Source organism: Heptranchias perlo, unplaced genomic scaffold (genome assembly GCF_035084215.1).
Source record: "Heptranchias perlo isolate sHepPer1 unplaced genomic scaffold, sHepPer1.hap1 HAP1_SCAFFOLD_154, whole genome shotgun sequence".
NCBI classification, from domain to species: Eukaryota; Metazoa; Chordata; class Chondrichthyes; order Hexanchiformes; family Hexanchidae; genus Heptranchias; species Heptranchias perlo.
The window spans coordinates 193,635-205,588 of record NW_027138796.1 but is presented as its reverse complement, the minus strand read 5'-3'; the positions used below and the strand labels follow the sequence as shown (position 1 = coordinate 205,588).

The window sequence follows — 11,954 nt, the reverse complement described above, 5'->3', positions numbered from 1 at the left end:
ATAGTTTTGTTCCAACTTTTCTGGCTGTTCAATGTTCGTCCTCAGTGCAGGACAACAGGTGACTAACTGGAAGTGATCGGGAACTGAATCTGTGACTCTTCTGACAGGTACGAGACTAAATCATTTGAGGCTCCTGTATAATTACTGTCACAATGGCGAATCAAGTTATTGTTAATTAGATCAGAGGGTCATCTAATCCCTTATAAGGACCTTAACATTTCAAAAGGTACTAGGAAATTGTGAGATTTCAACTATTAATTATTCACAAATGCAATAAATGCCTCCCAGGTCGTCCTGGGCTGGATGGCCATGGTTTTATTAAAGCTTTCTCAGTGCTGACAGAGGCCGGACTCCCCTCACTGACTGACGAAGTCTGGTGGTGGGGGGGGAGGGAGGAGGTTGCCCTGGGCTGAATGGCCATGCTTATATTAAAGCTTTCTCAGTGCTGACAGGGGCCGGACCCCCCACATCGACTGACGACGTCCTGGGCAGGGGAGCGGGTGGAAGGGAGGAGGTTGCCCTCGGCTGGATGGCCATGGTTGTATTAAAGCTTTCTCAATGCTGACAGGGGCCAAACACCCCTCACTGACTGATGAAGTCCAGTGGGGGGAGGAGGTTGTGCTGGGCCAGCGGTCAGTAAACCGCGGGAGCACACAGCTCGGAAACAGATGGCCTCTGGGTGCTCGTACGTCGTGGCACTTGAAATATTGTTGCAGGATATTGGTGGGATGTCGGGCAGCCGGGCTTTTAACATCAAATGATTGTGCCTCTCACTGCACTCTCACTCATACTCACTAGGATGAGTCTGCTCTCCGCACTAGGACTAGTCCGCTCTCACTACTAGTCCCCTCACTAGTACACACTAGGACTAGTCCGCTGTCACTAGTACGCACTAGGACTAGTCCCCTCACTAGTATGCACTAGGACTAGTCCCCTCACTAGTACGCACTAGGACTAGTCTGCTGTCACTAGTATGCAATAGTACTAGTCCTCTCTCACTAGTATGCACTGGCACTAGTCTATTCACTCGTACTAGTCCTCACGCACTGGCAGTAGTCCTCGCTCACTAGTATGCACTAGTACTACTGCCCTCTGATACTCTCACTAGTACACTAGCACTAGTTCACTCTCACTAGTACTTTGTGACTGTGTCCCTTGCTGGTGCTCCCTTATTGCATTCTCTCTACGTGTGTCCCCTCGTTGCACTCTCACTAATACTAGTGTTCCCGTGTTGCGCTCTCACTGGTACTCATGCCCTCATACTAGAACTAGTGCCCCTAACTGCACTCTCACCAATAACTAGTGCCTTCTCATTACACTCACTATTATTTGTGCCCTCTCACTAGTACTTGTTGCCCTCTCACTCGTATATTTACTCTGTGCCCCCTCACTGCACTCTCACTAGTGCAGGTTCTTACTGTGTGAGAACAATGACATACTTCAGTGATTGAGTCCGTCTACAACAGCCTCCTGGTTCTGGGGCAGAGTGTGGAGAAGCCAGTCTTAGCTACCTCTGCACAGGCTCTTCACAAACTGCAGTTTATCATGGAGTGCGTGGCAAGTCTGGAGGAGAGGAGGGCGGAATGGAACTTCATGTCGCACAGACCCTGAGCGGGAAAATCCCTCGCGAGGGGGTGCCACACGGCTACACAGAGGCTTTGAGCTCCAAAGTAAAGTGGGCTTTCCTGTCCAAGCTGGGGTGGGGGGGGAGCGCGAGGGAGTGTCAGGTTGAGAATATCTCGAGGAGGGGGGTGCTGAGGGAGACCCCAATAGCCGAGCTATCTGAGGAACAAGCTCCAGAAGAAGCGGGCACCATAGAGACAGTAAATAATCACAACTCCTTTCCCTTCAGTTGCCAGTTTTCTTTCTACACCTCTCCCCTTCCTATCCCCTCAGTTCCACTCAGCTACCTCACTCAAATGCCCAGTCCACATATGTGTGCCCGCACACTGAATGCCGGCAGGGGAAATTCTCCTCTCCCTTCTTCAGGGGCACTGAGGACACCTATAGCCCCCCAGATCACCACAATCACTGGGATCGACTACCACTAACAAACCGGGGTTGATCCTGGGATCCCTGTGAACCTTGTAGTTCAGCCACTCACAGGATGAATTCAAGGTAGTTTTCTACCACTGACGCAAACCTTCAGTGAACATTGGGTGTGCACAAACTGCTGCTCTGGGCGTTGCAGAATATCAGCTGCTTATCTCTATCAGCCACGTGCAGTGTTAAAGGAAGGATAGGCAGGGACCAAGGCCTTTTCACTGTCAGTTATCCACAGTGCTTGGAGCAGGTGATTCATCCTGTCAGACTGAGACTAACTAGAGCCAGGTCAACTGGAGTTAGAATGAGACTAACTGCAGTTAGAGTGAGACTAACGAGAGCCAGATCAACCAGAGATGGACTGAGACTAACGAGAGCCAGATCAACCAGAGATAGAGTGAGACTAACGAGAGCCAGATCAACTGGAGTTAGAATAAGACTAACGAGAGCCAGATCAACCAGAGATGGACTGAGACTAACGAGAGCCAGATCAACCAGAGATAGACTGAGACGAACGAGAGCCAGATCAACTGGAGTTAGAATGAGACTAACGAGAGACAGATCAACCAGAGATAGACTGAGACTAACGAGAGCCAGATCAACCAGAGATAGAGTGAGACTAACGAGAGCCAGATCAACTGGAGTTAGAATGAGACGAATGAGAGACAGATCAACCAGAGTTAGACAGAGACTAACGAGAGCCAGATCAACTGGAGTTAGAGTGAGACTAACGAGAGCCAGATCAACCAGAGATAGAGTGAGACTAACGACAGCCAGATCAACCAGAGATAGAGTGAGACTAACGAGAGCCAGATCAACCAGAGATAGTGTGAGACTAACGAGAGCCAGATCAACCAGAGATAGACTGAGACGAACGAGAGCCAGATCAACCAGAGATAGACTGAGACGAACGAGAGCCAGATCAACTGGAGTTAGAGTGAGACTAACGAGAGCCAGATCAACTGGAGTTAGAGTGAGACTAACGAGAGCCAGATCAACTGGAGTTAGAATGAGACTAACGAGAGCCAGATCAACCAGAGATTGACTGAGACTAACGAGAGCCAGATCAACCAGAGATAGAGTGAGACTAACGAGAGCCAGATCAACCAGAGATAGACTGAGACGAACGAGAGCCAGATCAACTGGAGTTAGAGTGAGACTAACGAGAGCCAGATCAACTGGAGTTAGAGTGAGACTAATGAGAGCTAGATCAACCAGAGATAGACAGAGACTAACGAGAGCCAGATCAACCGGAGAGAGAGACTAACGAGAGCCAGATCAACCAGAGATAGTGTGAGACTAAAGAGAGCCAGATCAACTGGAGTTAGAGTGAGACTAACGAGAGCCAGATCAACCAGAGATAGAGTGAGACTAACGAGAGCCAGATCAACTGGAGTTAGAGTGAGACTAACGAGATTCAGATCAACCAGAGATAGAGTGAGACTAACGAGAGCTAGATCAACCAGAGATAGAGTGAGACTAACGAGGGCCAGATCAACCAGAGTTAGAGTGAGACTAACGAGAGCCAGATCAACCAGAGATAGACTGAGACTAACGAGAGCCAGATCAACCAGAGATAGAGTGAGACTAACGAAAGCCAGATCAACCAGAGATAGACTGAGACGAACGAGAGCCAGATCAACTGGAGTTAGAGTGAGACTAACGAGAGCCAGATCAACTGGAGTTAGAGGGAGACTAACGAGAGCCAGATCAACTGCAGTTAGAGTGAGACTAACGAGAGCCAGATCAACTGCAGTTAGAGTGAGACTAACGAGAGCCAGATCAACCAGAGATAGAGACTAACGAGAACCAGATCAACTGCAGTTAGAGTGAGACTAAAGAGAGCCAGATCAACCAGAGATAGAGACTAACGAGAGCCAGATCAACCAGAGATAGAGACTAACGAGAGCCAGATCAACCAGAGATAGAGACTAACGAGAGCCAGACCAACTGGAGTTAGAGTGAGACTAACGAGAGCCAGATCAACCAGAGATAGACTGAGACTAACGAGAGCCAGATCAACCAGAGATAGACTGAGACTAATGAGAGCTAGATCAACCGCCATTAGAGTGAGACTAACGAGAGCCAGATCAATCGCTGTTAGAGTGAGACTAACGAGAGCCTGGTTAGCGAGGGACTAATTGGAGCCAGATCAACTGGAGTTAGTTACTTCCACCTCCGTAATATCGCGGTCTCCGCTCCTGCCTCAGCTCATCTGCTGCTGAAACCCTCGTCCATGTCTTTGTTATTTCTCGACTCGACTATTCCAATGCTCTCCTGGCTGGACCCCCATCTTCCACCCGCTGTAAACTTGAGCTCATCCAAAACTCTGCTTCCCGTATCCTAACTCGCACCAAGTCCCGTTCTCCCATCACCCCCTGTGCTCGCTGACCTACACTGGCTCCCAGTCTGGCAACGCCTTGATTTTAAAACTCTCGTCCTTTTCAAATCCCTCCATGGCCTCACCAGTGAGACCATCTGATGTTAGTGTGAGACCAACTCTAGTTAGTTAGAATGAAACCAACTGGAGTTTGAGTGAGACTAATTGGAGCCAGATTAACTGGATTGGAGTGAGAATAATTTGAGCCAGATTAACTGGATCAGAGTGAGAACAATTGAGGTTAGAGTGAGACTAACTGGAGCCAGATCAACTGGAGTTCGATGAGCTGTATTTAGACTAACTGGAGTTAGGCAAGCTGGAGTTAGAAAAGCTGGAATTAGATCAATTGGATTTGCGTGAACTGGATTAGATTAAATTAGGTTTAAACTAATTTGCAGGGGAACGGGCACCAGGATGAAACATTAGAGAGGAGAAACAAGGTGCATAGAGGACTGGGAGACATAAAGGGTACTAGAGTAAAGAATAGATCAGAAATAGGAGGGATCAGACAGGGGGCAAGTGCGAGGCAGTCTAAGATGAGTCTCGATTGCATGTGCGTAAATGCACTTAGTGTGGTAAATAAGGTTAGTGATCTGCGGGCACAAGTCACCACATGGGACTACGATATAGTGACAATAACAGAGATCTGGCTCAAAGAGGGGAGAACTGGGGTCTTAATATTCCTGGCTACAAGGTATTCAGGAAAGATAGGGAAGGAAAGGTGGGAGGGGGGATGGCTGTATTGATCAAAGAAAATATTATAGCACTGGAAAGGGATGATGTAGTTGTGGGGTCAAAGACAGAATCTATTTGTTTAGAATTACGGAGCAATAGAGGAGCTATTATGCTACTGGGTGTATACTGTAGGCCATCAAATAGTGGGAAGCAGATAAGAGGAGAACATTTGCAGGGAAATTACAGAAAGATGCAAGAAGTATAGAGTAGTGATAATGGGGGACATCAATTATCCCAAAATAGACTGGTACAGTAACAGTGTAAAAGGAAAAGGAGTAGAAATCCAGAAATGTGTTCAAGGGAACTTTCTCAATCAGTGTGTTTCCAGCCCAATGAGGAAGGAAGCAGTGCTGGATCTAGTTCTGGGGAATGAAGTGGGGCTAGTGGAGCATGTTTCACTGAGGGGCATTTGGGGAACAGTGATCATAGTATTATCAGGTTTAGAATGGTTATGGAAAAGGACAAGGAACAATCAAGTGTAAAAAATACTTAACTAGAGGAGGGCTAATTTCAAAGAGTTAAAAAGGGGATCTTGCCCAGGTGGATCGTAATCCAAAATTGATAGGCAGTAGTAGAGGCGGGTACAATTTTGTCTTTTAAAAAGCATTTGGACAGTTACATGGGTATAGAGGGATATGGGCCAAGTGCAGGCAATTGGGACTAGCTTAGTGGTATAAACTGGGCGACATGGACATGTTGGGCCGAAGGGCCTGTTTCCATGTTGTAAACTTCTATGATTCTATGAAACAGTAATTGAACAATGGGAGGCCTTCAATGAAGAGCTGGCTCCAGTACAGAGTAGACACAGTCTCACAAGGGGGAAAGGAAGGGCATCCAAAGCTAGAGCTCCCTACTTGACGAAAGATCTAGAGATTAAAATGAAACAGAAAAAGGAGGCTTATGATAAATCATAGAATCATAGAATCATAGAAGTTACAACATGGAAACAGGCCCTTCGGCCCAACATGTCCATGTCGCCCAGTTTATACCACTAAGCTAGTCCCAATTGCCTGCACTTGGCCCATATCCCTCTATACCCATCTTACCCATGTAACTGTCCAAATGCTTTTTAAAAGACAAAATTGTACCCGCCTCTACTACTGCCTCTGGCAGCTCGTTCCAGACACTCACCACCCTTTGAGTGAAAAAATTGCCCCTCTGGACCCTTTTGTATCTCTCCCCTCTCACCTTAAATCTATGCCCCCTCGTTATAGACTCCCCTACCTTTGGGAAAAGATTTTGACTATCGACCTTATCTATGCCCCTCATTATTTTATAGACTTCTATAAGATCACCCCTTAACCTCCTACTCTCCAGGGAAAAAAGTCCCAGTCTGTCTAACCTCTCCCTGTAAGTCAAACCATCAAGTCCCGGTAGCATCCTAGTAAATCTTTTCTGCACTCTTTCTAGTTTAATAATATCCTTTCTATAATAGGGTGACCAGAACTGTACACAGTACTCCAAGTGTGGCCTCACCAATGCCCTGTACAACTTCAACAAGACATCCCAACTCCTGCATTCAATGTTCTGACCAATGAAACCAAGCATGCCGAATGCCTTCTTCACCACCCTATCCACCTGTGACTCCACTTTCAAGGAGCTATGAATCTGTACTCCTAGATCTCTTTGTTCTGTAACTCTCCCCAACGCCCTACCATTAACGGAGTAGGTCCTGGCCCGATTCGATCTACCAAAATGCATCACCTCACATTTATCTAAATTAAACTCCATCTGCCATTCATCGGCCCACTGGCCCAATTGATCAAGATCCCGTTGCAATCCCAGATAACCTTCTTCACTGTCCACAATGCCACCAATCTTGGTGTCATCTGCAAACTTACTAACCATGCCTCCTAAATTCTCATCCAAATCATTAATATAAATAACAAATAACAGCGGACCCAGCACCGATCCCTGAGGCACACCGCTGGACACAGGCATCCAGTTTGAAAAACAACCCTCTACAACCACCCTCTGTCTTCTGTCGTCAAGCCAATTTTGTATCCAATTGGCTACCTCACCTTGGATCCCATGAGATTTAACCTTATGTAACAACCTACCATGCGGTACCTTGTCAAATGCTTTGCTGAAGTCCATGTAGACCACGTCTACTGCACAGCCCTCATCTATCTTCTTGGTTACCCCTTCAAAAAACTCAATCAAATTCGTGAGACATGATTTTCCTCTCACAAAACCATGCTGACTGTTCCTAATTAGTCCCTGCCTCTCCAAATGCCTGTAGATCCTGTCCCTCAGAATACCCTCTAACAACTTACCCACTACAGATGTCAGGCTCACTGGTCTGTAGTTCCCAGGCTTTTCCCTGCCGCCCTTCTTAAACAAAGGCACAACATTTGCTACCCTCCAATCTTCAGGCACCTCACCTGTAGCGGTGGATGATTCAAATATCTCTGCTAGGGGACCCACAATTTCCTCCCTAACCTCCCATAACGTCCTGGGATACATTTCATCAGGTCCCGGAGATTTATCTACCTTGATGCGCGTTAAGACTTCCAGCACCTCCCTCTCTGTAATATGTACACTCCTCAAGACATCACTATTTATTTCCCCAAGTTCCCTAACATCCATGCCTTTCTCAACCGTAAATACCGATGTGAAATATTCATTCAGGATCTCACCCGTTTCTTGTGGTTCCGCACATAGATGACCTTGTTGATCCTTAAGAGGCCCTACTCTCTCCCTAGTTACCCTTTTGCCCTTTACAGTAAAGAACCAAGTGCAGAGGAGATCAAAAAAAAGAAATAAAAGGGGCAAAGAGAGAGTATGAAAATAGATTAGCAGTTAACATAAAAGGGAACCCAAAAGTCTTTTATAAACATATAAATAGCAAACGGGTAGTCAAAGGAAGGGTGGGGCCGATTAGGAACAATAAAGATCTTCATGTGGAGGCAGAGAGTATGGCTGAGGTACTAAATGAATACTTTGTATCCAGCTTCACTCGAGAAGAAGATGCTGCCATTGTAGCAGTAAAGGAAAAGGTAGTAATAATATTCGATAGGATTAAAATAGATCAAGAGGAGGAACTTAAAAGATTGGCAGTACTCAAAGAAGAAAAGTCACCCGGTCCAGATGAGATGCATCCTAAGTTACTGAGGGAAGTAAGGGTGGAAATTGCGGACACTCTGGCCACAATCTTCCAATCATCCTTAGATATGGGGACGGTGCCGAAGGACTGGAGGATTGCAAATGCCACACTCCTGTTCAAAAAAGGAGAGAGGGATAAACCCGGTAATTACAGGCCAGTCAGCCTAATGTCGGTGGTAGGAAACTTTTAGAGACAATAATCCGAGACAAAATTAATTGGCACTTGGAAAAGTCTGGGCTAATAAATGAAAGTCAGCACAGATTTGTTAAGGAAAATCGTGTTTGACTAACTTGATTGAGTTCTTTGATGAAGTAAGGGAGAGGGTTGATGAGGGTAGTGCAGTTGATGTGTATATGGACTTTCAAAAGGCATTTGGTAAAGTGTCATATAATAGACTTGTTAGCAAAATTAAAGCTCATGGCATTAAAGTGACAGTGGCAGTGTGGATACAAAATTGTCTAAGGGACAGAAAGCAGAGAGTAGTGGTGAACGGTTGTTTTTCAGACTGGAGGGAAGTAATCAGTGGTGTACCCCAGGGGTCAGTATTAGGACCACTGCTCTTTTTGATATATATTAATGACCTGGACTTGGGTATGCAGGGTATAATTTCAATGTTTTCAGATGACACGAAACTCGGGAATGTAGTAAACAATGAGGATAGTAACAGACTTCAGGAGCACACAGACTGGTGAAATGGGCAGACATATGGCAGATTGAAATTTAACACAGAGAAGTGTGAAATGATACATTTTGGTAGAAAGAATGAGGAGAGACAAAATAAACTAAATGGTACAATTTTAAAGGGAATGCAGGAACAGACAGACATGGGGCTTTATGTACACAATTTTTTGAATGTGGCAGGACAAGTTGAGAAGGCTGTTAAAAAAGCATTTGGGGTCCTTGACTTTATTAATAGAAGCATAGAGTACAAAAGCAAGGAAGTTATGCTGAACCTTTATAAAACACTGGTCAGGCCCCAGCTGGAGTATTGTGTCCAATTCTGGGCACCGCACTTTAGGAAGGATGTCAAGGCCTTAGAGAGGGTGCAGAGGAGATTTACCAGAATGGTTCCAGGGATGAGGGACTTCAGTTATGTGGAGAAACTGGGGTTGTTCTCCTCAGAGCAGAGAAGGTTAAGAGGAGATCTGATAGAGGTGTTCAAAATCATGAACAGTTTTGTTGACCGGAAGTCACCGAATTCAGCTCAGCAGTCTTCTGCAGCCTCTGGCCAACAGTTTTGATAGAGTAAATAAGAAGAAACTGTTTCTCTTGGCGGAATGATCGGTAACCAGAGGACACAGATTTAAGGTGATTGGCAAAAGAACCAGAGGCAGCATGAGGAAACACTTTTTTTTACGTAGCGAGTTGTTCTGATTTGGAATGCGCTGCCTGAAAGGGTGCAGGAAGCAGATTCAATAATAACTTTCAAAAGGGAATTGGAGAAATACTTGAAGGGAAAAAAATTAGAGAGCTATGGGGAAAGAGCAAGGCAGTGGGACTAATTGTCCCTGTGCCTGTACCGGCTCTTTCAAAGAGCCAGCACAGGCACGATGCGCAAATGGACTCCTCCTGTGCTTTATACTACGATACTAGGATTAATTGGAGCTAGGTTAACTGCAGTTAGGCACACTGGAGTGAGATACGCTTGAGTTAGATGGGCTGGAGTTAGACAATCTGGAGTTTGATTAACTGGAACTGAATGGGCTTGAGTTAAATGGGCTTCTGTTAGACAAACTGGCGTTTGATTAACTGGAGTTAAATTAACTGCAGTAAGAGAGGCTGGAGTTTGATGGGCTGGAGTTAGACTAACTGGAGTTTGATGGGCTGGAGTTAGACTAACTGGAGTTTGATGGGCTGGAGTTTGATGGGCTGGAGTTAGACTAACTGAACTTAGGCAAACCTTTACTGCTAGATTTTCCTCACCTCTCTCCTACTCTATCCAACCTTTGTGCTTCACCTGGGATCCTACACCCTAGTCCCCAGCCCTGTACCTGGGTTCCTGTACCGTGGGCTTCGGCCCTGAGCCTGTGGTCCTGCGTTCTGGACCTTAGCCCTGTTCCTGGTTATCTCAGTATTAAAATGGCTCAGAATATACATAACACTGTTTTCTTGGTTTCCTTTTGCAGAGTTAAGTTGAAAATGGGATTCTTCATGCACAGCTGCCCGTTTCTGATGCGAGTCCCTCGGGTCTTCCTCCAGAAAGCAGGCGCATCTCTGGCCATCTATGCTCAGCGCTGCCCCATGATGTCCCGCAGTGTGGTGTCTGCTGCCGTCAACTTGCAGTGGGTAAAGGAGACGGAACCATCCGGTAGGAAGCGGACGAAAAGGACATTGTTGTTCTGGGATGTGGTGCCTTTTTTCCACCCAATCCCTTCTTAACCTGATTGATTTCTGCAAATTGATTTAACTACAAACGCTCCCAGGGTAGACACGGCACGGGTTAGATACAGAGTAAAGCTCCCTCTACACTGTCCCATCAAACACTCCCAGGGCAGGTACAGCACGGGGTTAGATACAGAGTAAAGCTCCCTCTACACTGTCCCATCAAACACTCCCAGGGCAGGTACAGGGTTAGATACAAAGTAAAGCTCCCTCTACACTGTCCCATCAAACACTCCCAGGGCAGGTACAGGGTTAGATACAGAGTAAAGCTCCCTCTACACTGTCCCATCAAACACGCCCAGGGCAGGTACAGGGTTAGATACAGAGTAAAGCTCCCTCTACACTGTCCCATCAAACACTCCCAGGGCAGGTACAGCATGGGGTTAGATACAGAGTAAAGCTCCCTCTACACTGTCCTGCCAAACACTCCCAGGGCAGGTACAGGACGGGTTCGATACAGATGACTTGGGTGCACAGGGTACAATTTCCAAATTTGCAGATGACACAAGACTTGATAGAGTAGTGAACAGTGAGGAGGATAGTGATAGATTTCAAGAGGATATAGACCGGCTGGTGGCATGGGTGGACACGTAGCAGATTAAATTTAACGCAGAAAAATGCGAAGTGATACATTTCAGTCGGAAGAATGAGGAGAGGCAATATAAACTAAAGGGCACAATTCTAAAAGGGGTACAGGAACAGAGAGATCTGGGAGTATATGTACACAAATCGTTGAAGGTGGCAGGGCAGGTTTAAAAAGCGGTTAAAAAAGCATACGGGATCCTGGGCTTTATAAATAGAGCCATAGATTACAAAAGTATGGACGTTATGATGAACCTTTATAAAACAATGGTTCGTCCACAATTGGAGTATTGTGTCCAGTTCTGGGCACCACACTTTAGGAAAGCTGTGAAGGCCTTAGAGGGGGTGCTGAAGAGATTTACTAGAATAATTCCAGGGATGAGAGACTTTAGTTATGTGGATAGACTGGAGAAGCTGGGGTTGTTCTCCTTGGAACAGAGAAGGCATAGATTTAAAGTAATTGGTAGAAGGATTAGAGGGGAGCTGAGGAGAAATTATTTTACCCAGAGGGTGGTGGGGGTCCGGAATTCAGTGCCTGAGAGGGTGGTAGAGACAGAAACCCTCAACTCATTTAAAAAGTACTTGGATGTGCACTTGAAGTGCCATAACCTACAGGGTTACGGACCAAGTGCTGGAAAGTGGGATTAAGCTGGATAGCTCTTTTTTGGCCGGCACTGACACGATGGGCCGAATGGCCTCCTTCTATGCCATAACGTTCTATGATTC

At 46.1% G+C, this 11,954-nt stretch overlaps 1 protein-coding gene across 1 annotated transcript in view; it reads left to right on the top strand.

Annotated features, from left to right (window-relative positions):
• Positions 1–11,954, top strand: part of LOC137309211 (5-aminolevulinate synthase, erythroid-specific, mitochondrial-like) — a 28,332-nt gene continuing 16,378 nt past the window's right edge. Inside the window, exons 1-2 of the mRNA XM_067977469.1 lie at positions 1–107; positions 10,391–10,572. Coding sequence (XP_067833570.1) covers positions 10,404–10,572 — 169 coding nt within the window. The 5' untranslated portion in view covers positions 1–107; positions 10,391–10,403. The remainder of the gene's footprint in view (positions 108–10,390; positions 10,573–11,954) is intronic.